The following is a 27,194-nucleotide window of genomic DNA, read 5'->3' on the forward strand; positions in this document are numbered from 1 at the left end:
CAAAAAGAAACACACAATTCTTGACATATGCACATAAAACACATCACTCTTTGAAATTTAAAGAAAAAATTTATTGAAGATCTGAAAAACAATTCCTAAAAGATCAACTTTTCCAGAAAACTGTAACTACACAATGCATTGCGTCTATTGTGTTAAAACGTGCATTAGACACAAATACAAAACCATGAAACAAGCCACCATTCTCCAACAACTGAGCAAAGATAAAATGCCTAAGGAACAACATGGATGACTTGCCAAGGGTGGGCTCTTTACTTTAAGCACCATAAAAAAGAAGAAAAGGGGGGAGAAAAAAGCATAAATGGATGCGTGTGTTCAGTTATATACACGGAATTGAACCTTTGGCACTAGGAGTCAGAGCATCTTGTCATAGAGCATTAACACATATTATAAAAGTGCGCAGTGTCAAAGGACGAGAACCACCAGCATTCAAAGCAGCTGTCAACCAGGCAACAGAATACTCTACAGCACGTCCCTCTGCTGTCCGTCACTGAATACACTGGCAGCAACTTTGAAATGAGTAAAGAAAAGGAAAAAGGGAGCTGCAACCCTTTTTAATTTTTCTGTTTAAAATCAAACAGAAAACAAACATCAATTCTGTTATACACTAACATCTTCAAAGTACATCATTTGTACAAGAGGACTAGAACAAAAACGTGTTTACAGAGATGCAAACATTAGTGAGTAAGTGAGTGAGTGGGTGAGTGACTGAGCGAGCCTCTCACACGGCTTTCCTGTGGTATTCAGGGGGAGCCACTTCATAGTCACTGGCACTGAACAAAGTCGCAGAATTCTTTGCCAGGTACCTAGAAAACAAAATGGTATTCATTATAAGGATTCTCTTAATGAAGTCGAGTCACACTCTTACAAAAAACAGCAAAGAACATGTACTCCTTCAGAAGGCCAACTGGAGAGCAATTTTGTGACATTTTATGTGTCCAAAAAAAACACAATCTAGATGTTTTTAGCTCTCTGAAATTGGTTGAAACAAACTCAAAACTAAAAATTTCAAGCTTGAAATGAACAGTATTTTAGAAAAAGGGGAGAGGGGGTGCTGGTGCTATGGCATATCAAGTTAAAAGAGCCTAAAACACTAGCATTCTATATAGGAGCACCTGTTCATTCATGTCCCAGCTGCTTATTTCCTATCCAGCTCCCTCTTACTGTCCTAGGAAGGCAGCAGAGAACGGCTCAGTGCTTGGGATCCTGTCACCAAGACCAAGAGGGAATTGTGACCCTTGGCCTCAGCGCAGCCCAACCATGAGATCATTAGTGAGTGAGCCAGCAGATGGCTATGTCCTTTCACTCGTGAGCTTCTGTTGTTCAGATACATACATCCTAATAAATAAATAAAGGATCTGGTGCAATGGCACAACAGCTATATCCTCACTGTGCAAGTGCTGGGAACCAGATACTCCACTTTGCATGGAATTCCCTACGTGTGGCCTAAGAAAACAGTACAGGATGGACCAAAGGCTGGAGACCTTGCACCCACATGGAACACCCTGAGGAACCTCTTGCCTTCAGACTGGCTAAGCTTTCCAGTAAGAATAAATCATCTTTAAATAATAATACATATTATATAACAGAGAGGGGGTGCTGGTACTGTGGCATTGGAATTAAGCAACTGCCTTGGCTGCCTCCCCTCTGATCTAGTTCCCTGCTAAGGTGCCTGGGAAAATGCTGGGGCCATAGTTGCACTCACACAGGAGATTCAGAAATAGATCCTAGCTCCTGGCCTTATTACTCAGCCACTACAGCCATTTGACAAGTGAGCCAGTGGATATAAGACCTCTTTCTCTCTGTAGCTGTTTCAAATAAATAAAACTGGGGGGGGGGGGGAGGGATGACCTAAAGCATTAAGTAACAGAGTACATTTCTGTCGCTAACAAGTCTAAATAAAGGTTTCCAGCATTGGTAAAGCCAAGGACTTTAAATTCGCCAACACACACAGCAGTTCTGAAAATTATCATCATAAAATATAAAATATACTGTAATTAAAGAAGGTTTCAAATATAAATAAAGGTTTCAAATATAGAATGTTCAAAGCAGAAAATGAAAACCTTTAATTCCAACATTGGGTCCAAAAACCGATCCACCATATTAACTATAGCCATTCTCAAAAACCACAAGTTTCATTACAAATGAGGGGGATTATACCATATCCTACCACCATTGTGTTTCCTGATCTAAAGTACAAAAGAATACTTTAAAAAGTTGGAAATGTAATTTAAAGCAATTTTCAAAATGACCGAAAAAAATTTTTTTAAAAAAACTATGGGTAAAAACCTTGAAGAAACCATACAAAGATTCAGGATTTCTTTTACACCAAAATTTTCTAGTATCATTTTCTACAAACCTTTTTAAGTAACCCTAGTATTAATGAACTTATCATTCTAACATAAATCTCTTGTAATAAAATATACAACACTGTCTTACATTACAGAAATAGCCACCAACAATCTGAGGAACCAAGATTGCAGACTGTCCTTTTCCACACTTCTTCACTTAAATTGTGAGCCAATCTAACAAAAAAATACTTTACTGGGGCTGACGTTGTGGCACACGGAATTAAACTGACACCTTCGACACCAATCAGCTCATGTGGACACCAGTTGGGAGTCCTGACAACTCCACTTCCAACCCAGCTTCTTGATAATGTGCCTGGGAAAGTAGCAGAAACACTCCAAATGCTTGGACCCCTATAACCATGCAGGAGAAATGAATGAAGCTCCTGCCCTTGGCTGACACCATTCCTGGGTAATAGGGTCACCAGGAAAGTCAACCAGGGAAGATCTCGAACTCTGCCTTTCAAATAAATCTTAAGAGGGGGGGAAAAAAAAAAAACTTCCTTAAATACTGAAAAACCTCCAAGCACTGGGATACTATAACCATATGGGTGCTGATTTGTGTCTCAGTTGCTCTACTTCCCATCCAGTCCCCTGCTTAGGCCTTAGGAAAACAGGATGGACCAAACCCTCGGGATCCTGTACCTACATGGGAGACCTGGAAGAAGCTGCTGGCTCCAGATTGGCTCAACTCTAGCTGCTGTGGCCATTTGGGGCATGAACCAGCAGATGCGAAGTCTTTCTATCTCTCCCCCTCTCTGTAAATCTTTCCAATAGAAATAATTCTAAAAAAATAAATAGAAATCTTTTATGTTCTCATATTGAACATATTTCTGGAGGTTCTTTATTCTGTAATTTATATAAATTCCCCATGTCCTTCTTTACCCTGGTTTCAATATTAAGAACTATACTAAACAGAGTCCTTTACAATGTGTAACACATATACATCGTTATGAAAAAAATCACCCTAAATTACCTTACTGGTTTTAACTTCAGATTCTTCTAGTATTTTAATACATGAAATTAAGACTCTTCAAAGGATCTGCCAGTTCCTTATCTGCATTTAAGTCCCCCCACTCTTGTCCTCATTGTGTCCAAGATTCTCACAGGTTTACACATGCATTGTTCCATCAACCACACACATTCACACTAATCCCACTGCTTAGTCTTAGCATTTATATTGCTAATCTCTTATTATAGAGTATTCTTGGTACACTCTACTAGTTCATGTGTCTAATTTTAAGAATACATAGACTTACTTCAGGAAATCATGAAGGTAATTCAGCAATAAAGCAAGGCTCTTCTCATCCAGAGGTGTATAGGCCAACATCGCTCCAATTCGCACTATTTAACAAGAACAATTTAATGCACATTACACTTAAGGCAGCACTTAACTATACATTTTAACTATACTGCTTTGTTGATTTTCATACAGATTTTGCTACTTAATATTTTACATAAAAATTCTAAATTGTATGCATTCCCAGTTAAAAAAGTTAACATTGCTTTTTATTTTAGGAGGAAAAAAAAACAAGGAAAGCAATATTTTCTAATGGTATTACCAAATAATCGCAGCAGATGTGGTGCCCCATACACCTGGGACATGGGTGCGTCGGGGTGATCGGCAAGGATTTCAGCATACTGTGGCCTCTCGAACTTGTACAGCAGCTGAGTGCCCAGCATGACATTGAAGTACTCCTTTATCCCTGCCACAACTTCATTAACAGCATATTCCCTGATAAGAAGGAACATTCAAAAGAGATCACAGGAAAAAGACTCAAATAGTTCAACGAACATGCAGGCAAAGAAGTCAAACTAACAAGGCAATGTAAAATAAATGTCAAATATGTACAACCTAGGATATGGCAAACTAGAACTCTCTGGTCTGGTTTTTAAAAATATTTCAGAGTTGAGTCCAGTGCGGTATCCCAAGGGCAAATCCTTGCCTTGCGACCACTGGGATCCCTTATGGGCACTGGTTTGTATCCCACCTGCTCCACTTCCCTTCCATCTCGTGCTTGTGGCCTGGGAAACAGTTAAGCACAATCCAAAGCCTTGGGACTCTGCACCCACGTGGCAGACCCAGAAGAATCTCCAGACTCCGGGCTTCAGACTGGCTCAATTCTGACCACTGTGGCTACTTGGGAAGTAAACCAGAGAATGAAAGCTCTTTCTCTCTCTCCTTCTCTCTTTAAATCTGACTTTCTAGTAAAACAAATAGATAAACCTTTTTTTAAAAATGAAAATACTTAAAAGTATTTTTGCACAATTTGGAAAGAATATATTTACTTATTATCTGTGTTTCCACGGGATTTCTTATAATTCGCATAATCCTCCAGAATGGAATCCACATTCTTCTTGGCAGGAAGATAAAAGAGCTATGAAAATAAAAAACACTTAGACACATATTTTCAAAGAAAAAAAAAAACATCACTTGCTATACTTCACATGTCAGTTTCAATCTGAAAGTTTCATTCTAACAGCAACATGAAGTAGGGATTACTATCCGACCCAATGTAGACTAAAGCTACCACCTGTCTACAGGAGGCAGGAACTGGTGGAGCCATACCAGTCCTGGCAGCTCAGCTGGAAAGCAGTCCTCAGAGGACTCCAATCAGGACTCACACCACATCCAAATACTGTGAGTGTTCACCACCTGCATTCTCAACCCCACTCTCAAGTTCCTCTAAAATTGCCTCTTTTGTTCTAAAAAATATCTTCATCGATAGTCTTTTTGTGATGTTCAATTGCTGCTCTACTGAACATCCCCATATCTGTAAGCTAGTAACTCCACACAGGAGCATGATTGGTCTCTGGTTTTCTTGGGGACTGGGACCGTGACCAAACCTTGGAGGTGGCACTATGTGTTTTCTACTGCATTAGTGGAGACGCAACTATGGATGGTCCAATTTCACTGACAATAAACACACTTACGACTTTTACCAACTTTCAGAAACCTTCCTGCTCTAACCTCCAAATATTTCCCACTTTTCCTAAACTATTAATTCATAAAAAATATCACAAAGTTTTCTGCCTCTAAGCTATTCTACAGTAATTGTTCAGTCTCTAAAATATTATTCATTAGTCATACCATAAAATTTTCTTTTTGAAGTAGCAAAATCAAGCAGTAAGAAAGAATTTGATCATATAGCTTACAATCTGTGATGTTTCAAGTTACCTGTTTTTGTCTGGTAATTAAGTCCCAGTCATCCACAAGCCATGGTTTTAGCTCTTCAGGAATCTTCACTTTAACTTCCACTCTGTTCATGAATGTTTCCTCCTAAATACAAAAAAACAAAACTATCAGAAACCTATTTTTTCTTTTCTTTTATTTATTTATTTATTATTAATTATTTTGCATTATGTGGCAGTTTCATAGGCTCTGGGGTTCCCCCCCACCAGAAACCTATCTTTTCTTGCTGAATAGCAACTCTCAACACAAGATTTTGGTATTTGTTTGTACCTTTAAAGGCACTAGGTATAGATTGATTGCTTTGAGTTGCCAAATGTGCAATCAGTTTTCTTTCTAAAATTAGCATTAAGAGATACCACATACCCAGTCCCTGGGGCAAAGGAGATAGGCAAAAAAGATATAATCTTGAAATTAAGTCTATTCCACTTTGAAGTGAAATTAAAATTCTGACAGAAAATTTCTTTTCCTTCTGGAAGTGGAATGTCTACAGTAAAAAGATACAGGCACATCCTTGATTCATTTAATTAACTGAGTGAGTGATCTGATAGAGTTGATGTGGGAAGAGACTACAGCCATGGAGAAGCTCACTCAGGACCTTCCTTCACTGTCCCTAAACACATGGTGCCAAAAGCAAGATGAGCAACCTTGTAGATTCCAGAGTGAGCAGCCCTGTCCCTTAGGCAGTGATTATCCTGCGGTTGTAAAGCAGTTCTAATCCCAGCAGCCCCGCTTCCCATCCAGCTCCCTGCTTGTGGCCTGGGAAAGAAGTCAGGGATGGCCCAAAGTCTTAGGACCCTGCACCCATGTGGGAGACCTGGAAGAGGCTCCTGGCTCCTGGTTTCAGACTGGCTCAGCTCAAGCGATTGCACACACTTGGGGAGTGAATCAGCAGGCCGAACATCTTCCTGTCTTATCCTGGCTACTCCACTTGCAATGCAGTTCCCTGGTTATAGCCTAGTAAGGTAGTGGAGGATGGCTCGCCCCCTACACTCACATGGGAGACCCACAGAACCTCTGGCTACCGACTTTAGATCATCTCAGCTCTAGCCAGTGTGACCATTTGGGAAGTAAATCAGCAGTTGGAAGACCTTCACTCTGTATCTCCTCTCTCTGTAAAATCTGATAAAATGTTAAAAATCTTTTTTTAAATGTACAATTTGGAAATGATTGATCAGATGCGAAGTGCAACTTTCCACGAGATCATGGAATATATATAACTGAATATCAAAATCCAGTCAATGGGCTGTAGCTCCTACTGGTTTATGTGAGGGCCAAGTATGTGCTGGGCAGAACCAGGCTGGACTGCAACATCCACTGGTTCCAGTGGAAGTCGGGGCTGAAAACAGAACCAACCCAGCAATTGCAACCACCCGCTGATCGGGGCGATGGACTGTGGCGGCCCCTGAACTTCCTAGTACACACAAGACGAACGGAGTCTCTATGACGGGCTATGTCAATCAGTGGATTCTTCAACGACCTCATCGTGCTTGGAGTGGCGAGACTGGCAGCGATTCATAACTGGTGAACTATCAAAAACCACTTGAGCAAGTATCTCACAGCATGTCCCACATCTAGGACTTGGGGTGGGTGGAGACTGGGTGGGGCTTCTCCCTCAATATTCTCTTTACCTCAGATATATGAAGGAAACAATATGGAAATAATCTTACCCACTTTCCTATAGCCCTTGTACCCTTTCACCCTAATTAACTACGTAAAGATTGTCAAAAATATAATAAAAGTATACTCAAATTTAAAAAGAAATCATAGAGAGTAGGTAAAAATGTATCATAATATGTGCAAGAACTGTATATTAAAACTTGCAGAAAAAAAAAATCCAGTCAAAATTTGTGTTTTCTCCCAGGATGAACTCTTAGCCTAAGGAAATCAGCTTAGCTCCGGTGGTGCTTAATGTCAGTAGTTAATCACAGATGCTAGCAATTTTCTCATATTCAGTTTTATTTGTTCTTATGTGCCAGAATCTGTGAGACTAAAAACTAACAGATGATGCAAGAAAAACTCACATTTTCAACGGTAGGATCTACGCGGGCCCTCTTCTTCCGAGGAGGCTGAGGAGTCTCACTGGTGCTGCCACCATCTCCATTTCCCGGTGCTATCCAAACACGTGCCAGGCAGGGTGAGTGGAAATATTCAGTCAGTGAACATTTTAAAAAAATTAACTCAACAGATTCTCCACTATTACATAACTGTTCTTGAATCAAAGTCAGACAATTCTTTTCCTACTATTTTTTTTTTAGGGTCAGCTCCACCAAGCATTTAGTATAGGCTATATCATGCTATCTTCCATTAATTTGTATTAAAAAAATTATCTTTCCTGGGAAGTTATGAAGTTAATTTTTCACCAGTGTCCATTTGGTATTAAGATGTGTCGTCACCATTATGTCCCAATCTCTTAACATGCAGTGAGACTCATTTGAGATTATCAACATACATACATAGTGGAATTTATCAGTTAACTTTCTTACCTTTCTGTTTATTCTTCTTTGTTTTCCTGAACGGAGGGAGGAAAAGGAGGAAAAAATTTATTTCTAGTAACATGGCCTTCTGATTCTATTCTACCATATCACTGTTACATGCAAAGGTACACTGCCTCAGCTGAAATGAGGTAGTACAATGCCTCCTGCACACACAGATTTTTGTTACTTCAATTTGTATCTCCCTCCATAAAAAAAATAACCCAAGAATACATGATTTACTTCCTTTTTTATAAAAAAAAGCATGACTTTTTAAAAAAAAATTACATTGAAAAGGTAATATTACATTGCAAAAGTAAGAATCACATTGCCCGCTCCACCAAGAACTTTCAAAAATGTCTACTTTGTCGTATTATTTTTGTTCCTCTTCCTAAAACATTTATTTCTTCTCTAAACTATAGGACTTCCTTTTCAATATCATATACTCTTCTCTCCTATGGAGGACACAGAGCTGATGTAGTTCCTGCATACTGGTTGTCCTTTTTAACAAGCCTATTGGGCCCGGCGGCGTGGCCTAGTGGCTAAAGTCCTCGCCTTGAACGCACCGGGATCCCATATGGATGCCGGTTCTAATCCCGGCAGCTCCACTTCCCATCCAGCTCCCTGGCTTGTGGCCTGGGAAAGCAGTCAAGGACGGCCCAAAGCTTTGGGACACTGCACCAGCGTGGGAGACCTGGAAGAGGTTCCTGGTTCCCGGCTTCGGATCGGCAAAGCACCTGCCATTGCGGCTCACTTGGGGAGTGAATCATTGGACAGAAGATTTTCCTCTCTGTCTCTCCTCCTCTCTGTATATCTGACTTTGTAATGAAATAAATAAACCTTAAAAAAAAAAAGGAAACATTTGTGAAAACCATAATTATGGATTACTTTTGTAGGATCATACCAAACATCTGAATGTTCTGTAGTTTTGTCTTTTTTTGTTTTACAGATCTATTTATTTTCACTTGAAAGGCAGACTGAAACCAGGGGTGGAGAACATCCAGGTCATGTTCGAGGCCCACAGAATCACTGGTCGAGTGGAGGAATCATAGGTCATTTCATATACCGCCTGTGGCTGTGTTAAATATCCAAATGACTCTCAGCAGAAAAAACATCCCCTCACCCCAACATTTAAACAACGTATGGTCCTAGAGTTCATTTTACAACTCAAATTAACTTACAGTTGGTTTTCAACATGAAAATATGGCTAGTCTGATGATTATACCTGCCTCTATCTTAACCATTCTGGGTCAGATAAACCATGAAGTTTATTCCTATATATCAGTTAATAAATGCAGACAGTTCGATTCTTCACCCACCCCATACTATAAAATTAAAATATTGACAACCAATCTGGTCTCTGAAGTACAGGATCTGTAAACTATACTTCTATGTCCAATAGTGAGAACTACTGGAAGTTCTTGCTTTTAAACTTGTTGTTCAAAGTATGCCCGAAGCAACCATGCAAGTTTTTCAAACTATGCGACAGTTATCATACAACCCATCTATTGTCTGTATCACCTATGAGTTTCTTATTGAGTCAAAGCGTAAGCTAATAACATTCTGCTTCCTGGGCCTGGTGTGTTAGCCTAGCGGCTAAAGTCCTCACCTTGCACACACCAGGATCCTATATGGGCACCGGTTCTAATCCCAGCAGCCCCGCTTCCCATCCAGCTCCCTGCTTGTGGCCTGGGAAAGAAGTCAGGGATGGCCCAAAGTCTTAGGACCCTGCACCCATGTGGGAGACCTGGAAGAGGCTCCTGGCTCCTGGTTTTGGACTGGCTCAGCTCTAGCCGTTGTGGCCACTTGGGGAGTGAATCAGCAGACAGAAGATCTTCCTCCCTCAATATACTTGATTTTTCAATAAAAAACAAAATAAATCTTAGAAAAAAAAAAGATTCTACTTCCTATCAAGTTCCACGTTAATGGGTCTGGGAAAGCCAAAGATTGCTCATACACTCAGGACCCTGCCACCCATGTGGGAAACTCAGATTTTCAGATTCCTGGCTTGGGCCATTACAGCATTCTGGGAGTGAATAAATGGATGAAGATCTCTCTTGTGCATTACCACAAGAAAAGAGAAAATACATAAAATACATAAAATACATAAAATAAGGACCGTGCATTTAAATGCATTTCCAATGACTAACAAGTGACACCTAAGGAATGGGAATATCGGTGTCAAAGCTTCCACATTCCAACTTCAGATTCAGATTTGAATTAAGACTTCTAGAACAGTATGTAAACTAAAGCTGCTTACACATCGACATTTTTCTGTTGCAGACCAGAGGTTTTCTTTCCTGGAGCAGCCCCTCTCATCTTCCCCTCCGCATATTGTTCCCTTCAAAAACAAGTTCAGTAAAATCATCAAAACACAGGTATCTTTGTGAGAAAATAAACTGTACCACCCTGGTTCCATTAGCAATTGATATCCAAACTGCGGTCCTAAACTTAACAATCTAGCAGCAAGTTTAGAACAAGCTGGAAAAACAGACAATACATTTTTCCAAGTGGCAGACATTCAGCACAGTGGTTGAGACACCATCTGAGCTGCCCACACTTAACGTTAACACGTAGGTTTCAGCCCTTGTTGCAGCTTCATAATAATGCAAACCCTGGGAGACAGCAGGAGATGAGTCAAACACTTTGGTCCCTGACACCTAAAATGGTCGAGTTATAGGTTCCTGGTTCTGGCAACACCAGTCCCACATGTTGGAGGTATTGGAAAATTAATCATTAGATGGAAGAGCTACCAGTTTATCAGACTTGAAGTGCATGAAATAAAATCTGGCTGAAATAGAAAATAGATTGTGTTCCATACAACGCAACATTCCATAATAAAAATAACAAAAACCTCAACATTCCATTCCCATTTGTTCTATTCATTAATCCTACTTTATCATTTCTTAAATACACATTTCAACTTTCAGATTGAAGTCTTTCAGGATCTTTATCATTCAATGTACTTTCAGAAATACAGGATATCATCAGCCATGCCTGGCATTTTTACCCCACCAACAGTATCTTCCACAGAGCCCAACCAGGAATGAAATCTAGCCAAGGGTTTTACACCCACAGCAATGTCAGCATTATTCCACTGTTTTCCACCAAGCTCTAAGGACAGACTCAAGTACAGGTATACTACCTCCTTTATCACTTGTCTGATCTTGAAATCAAAGCTGTAACACAGGAGAATCACTTTATAGGTAGGCAGCCAACAGGATTTCCACTATTCATTCCATATCTAAAACCAAACTACACATTCCTCAAATTGCCTCTCCAGACACTTACTGGTTGGCTTTCTGAAGCTCCCGCTGCTTCTGCAGGTTGGTGTCCACATACTTGAGCACTCTGCTCTCTGGAACCCACTCATCCCAACTGGAAAAAAGCAAAGTTAAAATGCTCAAAAACATTCTCATTAAACCAGTATCCATTCCTCAAAATTTTTTTAAATACAGATTCAAAAGGCACAACTTTGGATTTGATGAACTGGCACTAAAAGTCCATTCTCAAACAGAATGAAAAGTCATACTCTGTAAAACAGAAAGTATCATTCTCAGCTGCATTCCAAATACAAACTGCCAGTCAAATCCCAGCTGATTTAAATACTTCACAGAAGCAGTCTAGGTAAACAGTGTACTTCCAAAAATTCAGGGAAAATAAATAGCTAACAGTGTGGTCCCCCAAAATCTTAAAATCTATTAGGTATATCATATTCTTCACCAAAATGCTTTTTAAGCTTTTTAATCCTGAGTCATTAAAAAAAAGTGTTTTAATTATTTGAGAGGCAGAACTCTCCAGCAGCTAGTTCATTCCCCAGGCACCCACAAAACTGAACAAAGTCAAAAGCCCGAAACTCCATCTGTGGATAGCGCCAAATAACCCCTGCAGCCACGCCACCACCTGCTGCTCCCAGGAATTCCACTAGCAGGAAGCTGGAATCCCAAGTGGATAAGCAGCTGCTCCACCACTGAGATATGGGACCCATGTGTCCAAAGCAACATCTTAATGCATCTCTTCGTTCCATTACTCCATTGACTTTTTTAAGTATCCTAGTATAAACACTGAGTTCCAAAGTTAATAGTTTTACAGAATAAAAGCATTACCTTAAAATTTTCTAATTGCCAAAGATGATATACAAACTTTTCAAAACACGAAAACCAGTATCAATATCAATAGTTTAAAAGCAAATTTGCATACTTCTCCATACCTCTCATTACCTCTAACAAGGATACAAAAGCACCTATCTCACAGAATTGATAAGCCAAGCGAAACACCTGGAAACCCTGGCACAGAAGTCAAGATCCAAACATCATCAGCAGGTCTACCATGCTCAAACGTTGCCTATACTGATTCAGCTTAACCAGACTTAACTTCCAAGGCTGATCAGAGCTAGTTTGTCAAAATTCAGATTTGTCAGTCTGGTTTTCTTTTCCCCCAACTTCTCTTAGAGGAAGAGCCCTTTTCTCCTGCTGAGGGAGCTCCTTTAGTGACACAGTGAGGTCTAGTCTCACACGACTTCCCTTCTCTGACCTCTTACAGTGCCTAAAGGAAACATTCCTTAAATGCAATCCTCAGTACTGCTTCCTAGAGAAAACTTTAAAACATGCATTTACCTAGAGGTCAGGAGGGGGTGGTGTACTGAGGGAGCTCCTTCAGCAACAGGAAAATGGGCTACAAGAGCCTCACGGGTCTTCAAAGCTTTTTCAGAGCGCCTGGGACTCCCAGCACTTCTGATACAGACAGCACAGCACAAAGTAATCTCAGTAACCAGGTGCAGAATTGAACTTCAGCTATATTACGATTCATTCACAAAAGAAATACATAAATGCCTGCCATCAAATTCTTTTGGAAATTTAAAAGTATTTGCAGTTTCTGCTAATTTATAAATACCATCCAAGTTCCAATAACTGAGCAGTAGACATCCGTGACATATGGAAAGGAGCTAAGAGCTAAGTACAAAAGCTGTGTTTACAACTTAGAAGTGAAATTCTAAATCCATTCTTCGTGTGCCAGATGTGGAGGAGTAAACCCAGCACCATGAATGTACTGTTTGCCTTTGATAGTTTAACATTTAACTTTTCAACACATGCACCAACAACATATTCTATATACCCTACAGAGAATTAAAATTCTCATTATAACTCCCTCAACTTTATCTAGATACCCAAGAGACTATCACTAGGCAAATTGCAGCTAAGTAAAACATTAAAACAGTATCTTAAATTTCATTCTTCAGGGGCCAGCATTGTAAGCCACATGAGCAACTGCTGCCTTCATGTCACATATAAGCACAAATTCTATCCTGCCTGTTCCACCTGCAATCCAGCTCCTCATTAATGGCCTGAGAAAAGCAACAAAGATTGCCTAAATGTTTGGGCTTCTGCCACCAACACGGGAGACCTGGAAGAAGCTCTTGGCTTCAGATTAGACTGGCTCAGCTCAGCTCAGTTCCAGCCACTGTGGCCACTGGGGGAGTGAATCAGCAGATGAAGGGGGAGAAAAAAAAAAACAGAAAACCTAGTATTGTCACAATAAATATTTATGTATTTTAGATTTCAAACTCCCAAGTTATATTAATGGAAGAAATATCCAAGGTTTGATAGTTCTGAGCTCTTAAGGCAGCAACATGTGACTAACAAGCAATTTGGATGTCTCCTGAAAAGCAAACTATTAAGACCAGTTACAAGGCTAACAAAACCTTCCTTCCACAAGCACCAAGCAACCACCAAAACCAGATGTTACTGCTCCCAAGGCCAGGTGACAAAATGTTTTAAGTAGAAAACAACTCTGCCTAGTTGTGGGCAACTGCCTAGGATGCCTTGCTGGTAGGCAACTGTTACACTGCTGAAATAAAAGCATCCAATAGCCTGGCTAATGCCAAATTTGTGTTAACTATAACCAGTATGCCAGCATAGCTGCTTATTCTCTTACCTTTAAAAAAATAAATTAAGGTATGTGGGGAAAGTAGGTAACACCAGGCCAGTACATGTCACCCGAGGCTCCAGGTGGGAGGCTGCAGACTGCCCAAGGAAGGGGTGTGGGGACACACTAGAGTGGGAACATCTGGGAACATGTGTTTGACAAGGAAGGAATGACTTCTAGGGTCTTCCACAGACCAGGCCCCTGCACTCACAGGTAGACTATAGAACTCAGAGTGGTTAACAGAAGGGAAACTGAAGGTCATGTCTGGGTCAGGTCAAGGCACCTTCTTAAGTAAAGACCTGGGCTGGGCTTGATAGCATTATGTGCCACTCACTGGTACACACAAAAGCTGGGGTTAGGAGGCTATGCTGGATGGGCTAGTCCACAGTACCCACACGTGAGTGGAGCAGATGGCTCACATCAGGTTGGGCCACAGCACCCACTAGAATGCAAAAGAATGGGATATGGTGGCAGATTTTGTAGGGACTTGTGGGCTCACCTCCATGGAACTGTAGCACCCATCATTCCCACAGTGTTGGAGGTCAACTACAGCACATGCCAACACATGCAAAAGCCAGGACTAAGGGAAGATCAAGCCAAGCAAAGCCACGGTTCCACCTGCAAAACAGATCCAAGCACGGGAGAGGGTTGGTAGTAGAGGAACTTTGGGAACTCCCCTGCTGGACCGCATCTTCCACTGAGAAGCATAACAGCCAGGGCTGGAGACAGGGCTCAGCAAGGCTGCAGCACCTACTGGCATGCAAGTAGGCTGGGTTTGGGGGCTGGCTGGACTGTGCTAGTCTCCAAAACCCGCTGATGCTCATAAGAGCTAAAATGGGTGTGAGGTGGCTGGGCTAGGCTGTTATCACCCACCAGCAAGAGGCAGAATGGGCACAGGTCAGTCAGGCAACCACAGTACCCGCTGGGTAATGACAAGACTGGGGGTCCATCACATCAGGCTAGACAGGCAGCACCTGCTGACACACACAGACTCTGGGGCTGGAAGAGGGATCAGTATGAGAACTTGAGGAACTTCCCTGCTAAGCAGTTGCAGCTGGTGAGTGTGAGAGCCAGGCCTAGGCGTAAGCCAGGCCTGGCTGGGCTGCAGCATACATCCACAGCACACACTATTACAAGAAAGAGCAAAGATGGGTTGCAGGCCAGGTCAGATCACAACACCTATCAGTTCTCATGAGGGCTCAGGATGGGTCAGGCTGGTCAAGATAGCAGCAGCCACTGGCTTATGTATGAGTTGAATCTGGCTGAGCTAAACTGCAGCACCCAAGGATACGCTTGAGCCAGATGGGACATGGGGCAGACTGGAACAGACCACAGCACATGCTAGCACACACAAAAACCAGGGTGGTGGGGGTTATTGGGATTGTTCTAATGAGTCCACAGCACCTGCTGGTGTGATTCGACACCCAGTTCGTGGCAGGCTGGCTGGGCTGGGTAACAACATCCATTGGTTCACATGAGCTAGAGTTGGGGCTGAACTGAACAGGCGGCTGCATTCACCAGCATGTGCGCTGGCTGGTGCAGACGACAGAATCTGATACTGCACTGGCTGGCACGCAAGAGTCAAGGAGATTCCCCAACTAGACCACTGGACCAAAGACTCTGGCCGCAGGGAAAAATCACAAGATTTATGGTTCAACCTTGGAGTGCATGTATTGCTACTGGGTCTCCTCAGTTGCTGATGCCTGTGTAGTGGATAGCATACCCAGACGCACACATAAGGCATAAACAGCCAGCAAATCTAAGCCAGCAGGGGACACCAAGTGCCTTATCAGAGGATAGAAAGCAGAACAGGTTGACCCACTCTCCTTGCCAAGCCTTGCAACACATTCCTGGGCCTATGGGTGCACTACAGTGGACTTAGCCAATAGACCTTAGAAAGATTTTTCTCAACCCTGGTGCAAAACAAAGCTGACGATGTCTCAGAACTCTCAAAACCATTCAAATCACACCCTTGGAATGTTCTTCCCAAATCAAGGTCTCTAAGGTATCATCGAATCCTTCATCCCAGGGTGCTGATGCAGTTTGACAGCAAGGAGTGGCCTCTTCCCCCAGCAAGAACACAGGAGAAAAAAACTGATGCACCTGCCCCACCCACTTTTCTCCATAGCTTGACCCTGCCCACCCTAATCAGGGACCCACATGGGTGAGCATCCCTTAACTATATAAGCAATCTTTAAAATTTAAAACTTTTTAAATGTTTAAAAAGGTGTTTAAACTACCAGCAGTGCAATTTTCTAGGACAAAGCATCATTAATAAAACCTCTCCTAAAACAAAACAAGTATCAAAAAGGTAACCTGAATAAATTACTAGACAGAGTTACCTGTGGGCCCAAAAGACAAAAATCCACCAGGGTATTATAGAAAGTGTTCAATCTATACCCATTTTCTGTTTGGCACATGGAAAATTAGATTCTGCAACTGAACTTTCATCTCTGTTAAACACTATGCTAAAAGGTGAGATACACGAAACCATTCCCCGACAATAATTTAATAAACTATGCTTCTGAAGTTCAGATAACAGATAGGGAAATTTTACTGGCACTTCCAATTTACACCATCTTTATCATTTTGAGTGTAACTGCCCAAAATAACCTGCCACTGGATTTCTACTCAGGCCAAAAACTTCAGAATACCCCAAACCAGAAAAAAACACGATCAGGGATTATAACAGGAAATAAATACTCTCACAAAGCAAGTACATTCTCAACAGCGAACACCTGCATCACACTATAACTGGTGCACCCTTATTTCAGTGCACACTGTATTACCCTAAGACTTCACTAACAACAGTAATGCTTGTGCCGGCTAATACTCACTTTTTATTCCAACCACTGTAATGTATAAAATACTTCACTTGTTTGTCCTTTATAGCAATCTTTACACACTGGAAAAAAAAAAAGGAAAAACAATTGTCAATAGGTACAATGGCTTTCAAGTATTCAATCTTTCAAGGACACAAATCACACAAACTCTTTTTGGTAGCAAAATGAACAAATGGAAAATTGGACCTTCTATAGCCAAGATCATGTAAAGTACTGGCTATAAAACTGTATAATCTAGTCATTAAAGAATCAACAAAGCTGAGAGTCACAGGATAAGTTTACCCTATATGTGCTACCCAAGGATAACAACGGCTGAGAACTACACTGACTTGAAAAAAAAAAAAAAAAAAAGTACTTGAATTACATTTTAAAAAGACATTAGCTCAGGGCCCAGCAGCATGGCCTAGTGGCTAAAGTCGTCACCTTGAACGCGCCAGGAAGCTCCACTTCCCATCCAGCTCCCTGCTTGTGGCCTGGGAAAGCAGTCGAGGACAGCCCAAGGCCTTGGGACCCTGCACCCGCGTGGGAGACCTGGAAGAGGTTCCTGGTTCCCGGTTTCAGATCGGTAAAGCACTGGCCGTTGCGGTCACTTGGGGAGTGGACCAGCAGATGGACAGTGTTCCTCTCTGTATATCTGACTTGATAAAAATAAATAAATCTTTAAAAAAACAAGACATCTCATAAGCTTATCTGTTTCAGAAAATTAACTTAGATGGCAAATTGAGAACTTTAAACACTGGTTTTGTGGGCCCAGCACAACAGCCTAGTGGCTTAAATCCTCGCCTTGCATGCACCAGGATCCCATATGGGCACCGCTGCATGTCCTGACTCCACTTCCCATCCAGCTCCCTGCTTGTGGCCTGAGAAAGCAGCAGAGAACAGCTGGAAGCCTTAGGACCCTGCACCTGCATGGAAGACCCAGAGAAACTTCCTAGCTCCTGGCTTTAGATCAGCTCAGCTCCAGCCACTGCAGCTACTTGGGGAGAGAACAGCAGACGGAAGATCTTTCTCTTGTCTCTCCTTCTCTTTGTGAATCTGCCTTTCCAATAAAATACGTAAATCTAAAAATTTAAAAAAAAACTATCAGAGGTAAATAAAAAAATAAATTACTTCAAGTCATTCTAAAATTAGCTATTGCCAGAAGAACAAACAGCAAGTTTTGATTTACTATTAAAAAGTAACACTCGGGCCCAGCAGCGTGGCCTAGCAGCTAAAGTCCTCGCCTTGAAAGCCCCGGGATCCCATATGGGCGCCGGTTCTAATCCCGGCAGCTCCACTTCTCATCCAGCTCCCTGCTTGTGGCCTGGGAAAGCAGTTGAGGACGGCCCAAGGCTTTGGGACCCTGCACCCATGTGGGAGACCCCAAAGAGGTTCCTGGTTCCCGGCTTCGGATCGGTGCAGCACCGGCCCGTTGCGGCTCACTTGGGGAGTGAATCATCGGATGGAAGATCTTCCTCTCTGTCTCTCCTCCTCTCTGTATATCTGACTTTGTAATAAAATAAATAAATCTTTAAAAAAAAAAAGTAACACTCAAAATGGACTTCATAACCTAACATTACAAACTGTATTATCAAAGCCCATCAAAATGCAATATACTTACACACAAACTTTAAATAGTTTCCAAACATTTCCATGAAACCAAATTCAGCCATTTTAGAATGTGAACACATCTATTCAAACCACAGTAAAAAGTGGTGAAAATAGCTATTCTTTAATCAGAATTCTCTTCGCAACCACCTTTTCAGATATTCATTAAAATAGATATGACTCACAGTTACAAGTACAGTCAGTTCTCCACTGAAATCAGTTTCTTACAATCGGAGCAGAGGAAGCAGAACTCGGAGTTCTGCTTTGCCAGACGCAACATCAAACAATTTCACGTATTCACTTTAAATGTTACCAAATACCTTTAACCTAATTGGTTCAATGCTTTCTCAGCTTGTGTGCATATGAAAGTAACTGACAATATAAAACGCATTTGTTCCCACAACCAATCTTCCACCTCTATCACTTCCTTCAAATGCTTACAGGACCTTTAGCCAGTTAAGAAAAAAAAGTAGAATAGATTAGCAACATTTAAATTATTTGGCCCATTAAACAAGCAGTAAGAAATCCATAAAGAGAGCAGGGGGAAAAATCACAAATTTACAACCCTACTAACTGGTAGGCTAGGCCTCTGCCTGCAGCACAGGCATCCCGTATGGGCACCAGCTGCAGCAACAGAACACTCCATGGAGTCCTGGATGCTCCAGTTCCCATCCAGCTCCCTGCTTACAGCCTGGCAAAGAAGCAGACAATGGCCCAAATACTGGGGCCCCTGCACCCACATGGGAGAAGCTCGTGGTTTGAGACAGGCTCAGCTCCAGCTGTCGTTGAGGCCATATGAGAAGTAAACCAGCAGATGGAAGATCTCTGATTTTTCCTCTCTCTGTAACTAACTTTCAAGTAAACATGAGCAAACAGAAAAAACATACACTGAACTATAATTTTAATCAATTTCTCAAAACAAAACAGGTCTCATACCTTTGCTTCATAAAGAAGAGGCCCATGAAAGCACAATACCCGTTCACCTGTGAAAGCAAAAGGCAAACTGTAATTCCTCTTCACATAAAGGAAGCCATCATTGTACAGCAATTCATTATTCCTAGCAAAGTAGGGAAACTTCAAAGACTATATATAAACAACACTTCAGATCACACTTCAACCCTATCCTACAACACAAACAAAATTAGAATGCCAGCTTCTTTAAATCTATCAGGTGTGCAGGAAACGAGATCCTTTAACAACACTGACTGGGTGTTTTTAACTATCTGGAAACACCATTTTTTTTTTAAGCTTTCCCCCTTGGGTTTAAGTTTAGGGCTTTATAGTTTACCTTTATATCTGCTTCCAACCCTTACCGAATACAATAATCTACACATTAAAATTTCATTATACAAGCCCAGCATAATGGCTCAGTAGCTAAATCCTCGCGTTGAATGTGCCAGGATCCCAAGAGTGCCAGTTGGTGTCTCAGCTGCTCCACTTCGCAACCAACTCCCTGCTTGTGACCTATGAAAGCAGTAGAGGATGGACCAAAGCCTTGGGATCCTGCCCCCACATTGGAGATCTGGAAGAAGATCCTGGCTCCCCATTGGCTTGGCTCCAGCCACTGTGGCATTTGGGACTTGAACCAGCAGATGCAAGATCTCTCCCTCTCTGTAAATCTGCCTTCCCAATAAAAATAAAAATCTTAATAATAGCAAAAAAACTTTCAGCTTACGCAAGCGCACTAATGAAGCACAGGCTCATAATCACTAACCAGGCTCATCACCCTCTCCTGGGTCAGACTTTAAGTGACCCAACTGCTCATTCCTTAAACCTATTCAATGTTGTTTGGGTGCGGGGTGGCAACCTTCAGAACTTACACTAGCCATAGAGTCCACCAGCAGGACTTGAGACTGTAATTAAATGGTTGTGTGTATAAAGGACACCTGGTTTGCCAAGTGCCTGTTTTAACTGCTGGCTCTGCTTCCAATTCCAGATTCCTACCAATGCACACCCCAGGGGGCAGCAAGTGATGGCTCAAGTATCTGGGTCCCTGAAACACATGTGGGACCTCCAGACTGAGTTTCTACTCCTACTTCCACTGGTCCAATCCCAGCCCTTTAACCAGCCAGTGGATAATACCTCTTACTACCTTCCAACTAATCAAAAAAAAAAAATTTAAACAGCTGTCCACAAAAGTAACTTGGACATCATCTCCACTCTTCAGGCAAATCAGGCAATACCTGTCATCAACCAGCAGACAGGAGATACACTGCTTTTCAAATAAAATTTTTTTTAAATGTCTTAGGGGCCAGCAGTGTGGTATAGTGGGCAATCTAGATACTGCCAACATCCCATATGAGAGCCAGTTCAAGACTCGGTTGCTCCCTGCTAATGTGCATGGAAAAGAAGATGGCTCAAGTCCTTGGGTCTCTGCACCCACGAGAGACAAGGATGAGGCTTCTGGCTTGGCCGCCATCACAGCCATTTGGGAAATGAACTGGCAGATGGAAGCGCTCAAATTCTGTCTTCCAAAGGCAACCTTAAATACATTTTTAAAATGTTAGGAGCTACCCCAGCTATAGTCAGCTGCCTAGTTGTCTTGTTACACTGCTGGGAGAAAAGCAGTCAACAGCTGGTGAGCCGGGTTAATGTGAAACTTGTGTCCACTGTACCAGTGGGCCAGCATAGCTTATTTTTCTCCCCCCGCCCTTTAAAGGTGTTGGGGAGTGGTTCACAGGGCAACTGCTCAATTGACTAACCCTCCACTAGCAAACCATAAGCACTGGGGTCCTATATGGGCCCTGGTCTGTGTCCAGTTGCTCCACCTCCCATCCAGCTCCCTGCTTGTGGCCTGGGAAAGCAGTGCAAGAGGCCCCAGAGGCTTGGGACCCTGCACCCACACAGGAACCCAGAAGATGCTCCTGCCTTTGGATCAGCTCAGCTCAGGCCATTCCCTTCTCTCTTCTCTGTAAATCTGCCCTTACAATCAAAATGGCTCTCTTCTCCTTCTGGCCTCTCCCTACCCCCTCGCCTTCCCACTACCCTGTCCTGTTCTGCCCTGCTGGAATAAACCTCCTAAAATAAAAGAAAAAAAATCAAAATGAATATCTTTATTAAATTTAATTAAATTGAATTAAGTTTTGTATAATGGCCTTTCCTTTAAGGGGATGTGCAGTAACTGTGTAATGGAGACTATCATATCCAGTAGCATGTTATTTAACTTCACAGCGTTGTAAATTCCTATTTTTTTCTTCCCGCTGTTGATTTTGTATTGTGGCTTTTCATTTAAGGGGATGTATAGTAACTGTGCAATGGAGACTATCATATCCAGATGTGAGGATACAATGCAGTATGCATCTCTATTTGCAGATCAAAGATGGACTCCCAATGAAACTGTTAACTATACCTTGGCAATAGGATGCTGGGCTCTCTGCCATTGTCCATGTCCACAATGATGGGCATATGACTGTTTATGAAGAACTATACTATAGTAATAATAAAGGAGAACTCAGAGCTGGGGGGGGGTGACTTGGAGAGGGGGTAAGAAAAATCCCAGGGCCTATGCAAATGTATCATAAAATGATAAAAGAAAAACAAAAGGTATGTGGGGAAGGCAGGGACCACCAGGCAGGGACAGGGATGTGCCACCTAGACCCCCAAGGAAAAGGGGAGCTGCAGACTGCCCAGGGAAGGGGTTCTGGGGATATACTGGAGTGGAAGCAGCTGAGAGCATGTTTGACAAGGAAGGAAATGATTTCTGGGGGGCTTTCATGAACCTGGCCATTTGTATTCACAGGCAGGCAAAAAGCTGAGATGCAGTGGTTTAGAGGGCATAAACCAGGTGGCATATCTGGATTAGGCCAAGAAACACACCCACGAGTACTGGGAGCAAGTTGTGGGCCACGTCAGCCTGGGCCACAGCATCCACCAAAACACAAAGGAACTGGATATGATGGCAGATTCTGTACGGGATGTGTGGGCTCACTTCTACGGGACTGCAACACCCACTAGTTTACAAGAGCTGGGGGGTGGTGATGGGTTGAGCCAGGCTGGACAACAAAAAAATCACTTTCAGGAACCCACTTGACACTTGCCGAAGCTGGGGCTGGGGGCAAACCAGTTCAGACTGCAACACCCACCAGTTCACATGAGGGCTATGGCTGGGAGTGGGCCAGGCTGGGCTAGGCTGCTGCATCCATGGGAGAGCTGAGACTGAGCCAGACTACAGCACCTGCTGGTGAATGTCAAGAAGGGGGTTGGGCCTAGTAGGAGAACCTCCAGGACTTCCCTACTGGGTCACTGCTTTCACTAGTGAAAGCTGGGACATGACAGCCAGCTCATGGACATCAAGTGCTTTGTCAGAAGATGGAAGGCAGAAAAGGTTAAACTACTCCCCACCAAGCTTTGTAGTTATGTTCCTGGGCCTTGAATGCACTGAAGTGGACTTGGCCAGTCAACAGACCTTGAAAAGATTTTTTTTTTTAAAGATTTATTTATTTTATTACAGTCAGATATACAGAGAGGAGGAGAGACAGAGAGGAAGATCTTCCATCTGATGTTTCACTCCCTAAGTGAGCTGCAACGGCCGGTGCTGCGCCAATCCGAAGCAGGGAACCAGGAACCTCTTCCAGGTCTCCCACGCGGGTGCAGGGTCCCAGTGCTCTGGGCCGTCCTCAATTGCTTTCCCAGGCCACAAGCAGAGAGCTGGATGGGAAGTGGAGCCCATATGGGATCCCGGGGCTTTCAAGGCGAGGACTTTAGCCGCTAGGCCACGTCGCCGGGCCCAACCTTGGAAAGATTTTTGTCAGCCCTAATGCAAAACAAAACTGATGTCTCAGAACTCAAAACCAATCCAGGGTCCAGCGCGGCAGCCTAGTGGCTAAAGTCCTTGCCTTGCACATGCTGGAATTCCATATGTGCACTGGTTTGCATCCCAGCTGCTCCACTTCCCTTCCAGATCCCTGCCTGTGATCTGGGAAGGTGGCAGAGAATGGCCCAAGACCTTGTGTCCCTGCACCCGCATGAAACGACCAGAGGGGACTCCTGGTTCCTGGCTTTGGGTCAGCTCAGCTCCGCCCATTGGGGGCCACTTCGGGAGTGAACCAGCAATGGAAGATCTTTCTGTCTCTCCTCTCTGTAAATCTGACTTGCCAATAAAAATAAGTAAGTAAGTATTCCAATCACACCTTTGGAACATTCTTCTTACACTGGGTCTCTAAGGTGTTACCAAATGACTGCTCCCCATTCCCGGGTGCTGATGTAATTGGACAGCAAGTAGTGACCCCTCACCTTACCTCACCTGCATCATGACAGAAAAAAAACTAGCAAACATTTGTCCCACACACCTTCCTCCATACTTGAACCCACCCTAATCAGGGGATGTCAACCATCTTTCTCAACTATGTCAACAATTTTTAAAAGAAAATTAGAAATTAAAAATACGCTAGCATCTAGTAGGATTAAGAATTGGAAGCCATCTCCACCCTCCATGCAAGTCAGGCATTTGTCAGCAAGCAGTAGAAACAGATCTCATCCATGCAGTTCACTTGGTGTCTACTAACCCAGAGTTAAAGGAGTTAACACGATCAGCTCTCTTAGCTCTAAAAGTAAAACATCCTATTGGCTGAATTTGTAAACTATTGGGAAATATGGATTTTAAACTTAAAACTCTTCAAAATTGCCTACAACAGTTCTATAGCCAAGTCTTCGGTTCTAACATACTTATCAATGTCTTTCCCGAGTTTGATTTGTCAAGCAGTGTCACATTTATAAGGGGCACTGACCAAAAAAAAAAACATGGTTATGAACATTCCCTGGACTTCATATTATGGTCATTCTCATGAGCATGAAGATCAGCCACAGGGAAGGAAAGACCCAGGTGAAGAAAAAAGCTTGCACAGAAGCATACCCCCTGGAACACAGGAAAAACAAGTCAAAGTTCAACGTATTTTGCCATTTACACCATGTTATCAAAGCTGGATGTCTTTTATTCAGGACAAGATTCCCAAATCTGACCAATAATTCTTTGGGAGTGGTTTCCAAAACAAGGCATTTCCAACCCTCACCAAAGACCTTCACTCAGGAATTCAGTAACAGTTCTTTTCAAACAAAATTCCCTATACAACACATGCGCAGTTCCACTCTATAAATCAGAGACTGAATGCCCAGACCAATGATTCCTCTAACAGTCTATAGGCAAAAATAAAAACTACATTTCTAATAAATGAAGAACTGCTACTACTATGTTTCCTGGTCCACTCTGCAAGTATATTTTAAAGGCGCTATAAAAATGGCTACTCCTTTTTCCTTTTCTTGATGGCTACTGCCAAAAACTACTACACAAAGGCTGACACCTTCTGACCTACATCCTAGCTATCTACCTGGTCGTACTATTCTGTGGAAAAACCACAGTTAGCTGAAGAGTACGACCTTGGACAACAAAACGTTGATTTTTTTTTCACTGAACCAGGAGGAATGGTCATTTGAAAAATACAACCCACCACATATGGTATGGTTTCTCAAAGTGCACTCCAAGGTTTTCAAATTCAAGATTAGCAGATTCTGATATTTCACCCTCCACTGCTTTGTACTCACTAATATCAAGGCCAGCTTCAGCCAGTAAGCTCATCGCTGACAAAGAGGTCTCCTCTCACAATGGGAACGCCACCCAGAGTTTTCTTTGCCCTGTATTTAAAACAATCCTAAGTGGGAAGACCCAAACCCACTTTTCAGTCATCCAGCAGAAAAACTGCTTACTGAATTCTCATCTGCCTTGTGATGTTGCCTCCACGGTTAAGTGATAAATTCAGCCATTCCCAATTTCCCCGGCTCCGTTGTACTCCTTAATGTCTCAATTCGGCCAGCACTGAACAAGTATCCTCACTACAGTATTTTCTGAACAGCTGAAAGTCTCCTGAAGAAGCCTGTACACTCCGTTTTGGAGCAACTGAGAAACCCCTGGAAGTGCACAGCCCACAGCTGGGGCACCCTGGTTCCCTTTTCTCTCCATCACCACTGTCTGCCACTCCCGCTTCTTAGGTTTCTGCAAATACACACAATAGTATTGGGATGTAAAAAACACTACTATACTGTGTGTTTCTCTGCAGAGGCAGAGGGTTTATATCGATGCTTGCTTGAAACAGTCATTTTCAACCTTGACATAAAAAATTTTTCCACCCCGTTCGAGCTCACAAACTTTTTCTATCCATCGACTCTGGATTAAGAAGCCTTGCTGTAAACATCTAGTAAAATAATGACTCCGGAAAAGACAGCCACAGCCCCTCAAAGTGGGGGAGGCAAGCACAACTTCACACCCCTAAAGACACTGGAGCGCACAGGAGACCACCCCCCCCCACACACACACCGGAGGCTGCGTGGACCATGCTCGTAGATGGCACCCACCGTGCTCAAGGCACAGCACCGACACACCCAAACATACTAACAAGGCCCTGTTCCAGCCGCCCGAAACGAGCCCAGGTGTTATGACAACCAGACACACTCCTGCCCACGCGCCGAAAGCCATTTCCACACACCAACCACCGCACGCGGAGCGCGCGAGCCGCCGCGCCATCCCGGACGCCAAAAGGGATGCCCGCAGGCCACATCACCCCGACCCGGCCCCGCGGCCCCGTCCACCCACCGCGCCGAGACCCACGCGGGGAAGGGTCCAGCCCGCTCCGACCGCGGTCGAGGCCCACGAGGGGCAGCACTCAACCCACGCGGGGCAGCGTCCAGCCCGCGCCCACGCCCGGGCTCCTCCCGCTAGAGCTCGGGCGCCCACGACGCCGCCAGCGGACATGTTGGCGCGGCCATGTTGCGGCAGCCATTTTACAACGCACTTCTCCCGCCCCGGGGCGCCGAGCCCCATCCTCCACCCCCGCAGCCACCGCCCGGACCCCTCAACCCCGCCGCAGCTCGGCGTCCGCCCCCGCGGGGGCTGGGAAGGCTGCAGACGGACAGCCGCACCCCACCGGCCGCTCCGGCCTCTTCCCTCCCCACCCCACGCCACATCACTTCCCCCTAACGGCCGCCATGGCGCGCCCGTCTCCAACCCACAATAGGCTGCCTGGGCCACGCGCCCTCCTCCTCCGAACAAAAACAAACGCACGGCCGAGGCTGGCGGCCACGCACCGGGCGCGCCTCCCGCCCGCTGGCCGGGGCCTCCACAAAGCCTTCCCTGCCCACGCCGCCCGGGTGTCGCCCTCCGCAATGCGCTGCCCCGCACAAAGCGCTGTCCGCCGCCCACCCGACCCCCGGCCCTCCGCCATGCCGCGCCGCCTTCCTCCCAGTCCGTTAGGTGTTCGTATTCTGCAACCAAGGATGCACGCTTACCCTCCTGAAATTTAGGCTTCGGGTCCTGTTTGGGCGCCATTTATAAGTGATTCGTCGCCGCCACCTCCTTCTCCCACCACCCCCGACTACCGCCCCCTACTCTCTACGCCAGCAAGGTCCGCGTCACACGCGCCGTCAGGCACCGCCGGCTGTACATCCTGGGCCCGATTTGCCAGCGGCCGCAGACCTCACAGCCCCGCGACCCGCGCAGCCGCCGAACCAGCCAACGGCCGGCCGCCGCGCACGCGCCCCTGCGCCGGCGCCGCCCCGGGGCGTGCCGGGAGTGGTAGTTCCGAGCCGCAGGCCTGAAGGCCGCCGGGGAGGGGCGCCCGACCCCTCCCACTCTAACCCCGCGGGCCACCGTGAAAGGCCGGGCGGGTCCACCTTGGTGGGTTCTGGAAACCGGGTCTAGGGAGGTCGGAGGAATGAATGTGGGAGAGGACACTCCCCTAAATCTGCCCACCAAGATGCGCCTGAGGGTCGCCTTCTGGAAACTTCCTTAGTGAGCAGGTTCATGGCCGACGTGGGGCCCTAG

The 27,194-nt window shown here is 44.1% G+C and overlaps 1 protein-coding gene across 3 annotated transcripts; it reads right to left on the reverse strand.

The window, feature by feature from the left end:
* Nucleotides 1-49: 49 nt before the first annotated feature.
* Nucleotides 50-26,947, reverse strand: MORF4L1 (mortality factor 4 like 1). 3 transcript variants are annotated; one of them, XM_058665560.1, is made up of 13 exons: nt 26,660-26,825; nt 19,322-19,368; nt 16,793-16,860; nt 12,647-12,763; nt 11,322-11,408; nt 10,291-10,371; nt 8,043-8,068; nt 7,581-7,669; nt 5,545-5,646; nt 4,656-4,744; nt 3,929-4,101; nt 3,626-3,710; nt 50-824 (listed from the first exon to the last, which is right to left on the reverse strand). In XM_058665560.1, the coding sequence occupies exons 1-13, from the start codon at nt 26,697-26,699 to the stop codon at nt 740-742; spliced, it is 1,089 nt and encodes a 362-aa protein (XP_058521543.1). In that variant the 5' UTR covers nt 26,700-26,825; the 3' UTR covers nt 50-739. The 3 variants fall into 3 exon arrangements, with proteins under 3 accessions (XP_058521543.1, XP_058521540.1, XP_058521541.1); XM_058665557.1 differs by lacking the exon at nt 12,647-12,763 and having other exon boundaries at nt 26,660-26,947; XM_058665558.1 differs by lacking the exons at nt 10,291-10,371; nt 12,647-12,763 and having other exon boundaries at nt 26,660-26,821.
* Nucleotides 26,948-27,194: the final 247 nt, after the last annotated feature.

This window comes from Ochotona princeps, chromosome 6, assembly GCF_030435755.1.
Source record: "Ochotona princeps isolate mOchPri1 chromosome 6, mOchPri1.hap1, whole genome shotgun sequence".
Classification (NCBI taxonomy): domain Eukaryota; kingdom Metazoa; phylum Chordata; class Mammalia; order Lagomorpha; family Ochotonidae; genus Ochotona; species Ochotona princeps.

What these genes read in the sequence shown, in the direction of transcription:
- MORF4L1 (XM_058665560.1), bottom strand. Translation starts at nt 26,699, where the DNA reads ATGGCGCCCAAACAGGACCCGAAGCCTAAATTTCAGGAGG. An exon ending in TACAGTGGTTGGAATAAAAA is followed by an intron (nt 12,764 to 16,792) that starts GTGAGTATTAGC and finishes TGTCTGTATCAG; the next exon opens with AAGTGCTGGGAGTCCCAGGC. An exon ending in ACATCTGCTGCGATTATTTG is followed by an intron (nt 3,711 to 3,928) that starts GTAATACCATTA and finishes CTTGTTAAATAG; the next exon opens with TGCGAATTGGAGCGATGTTG.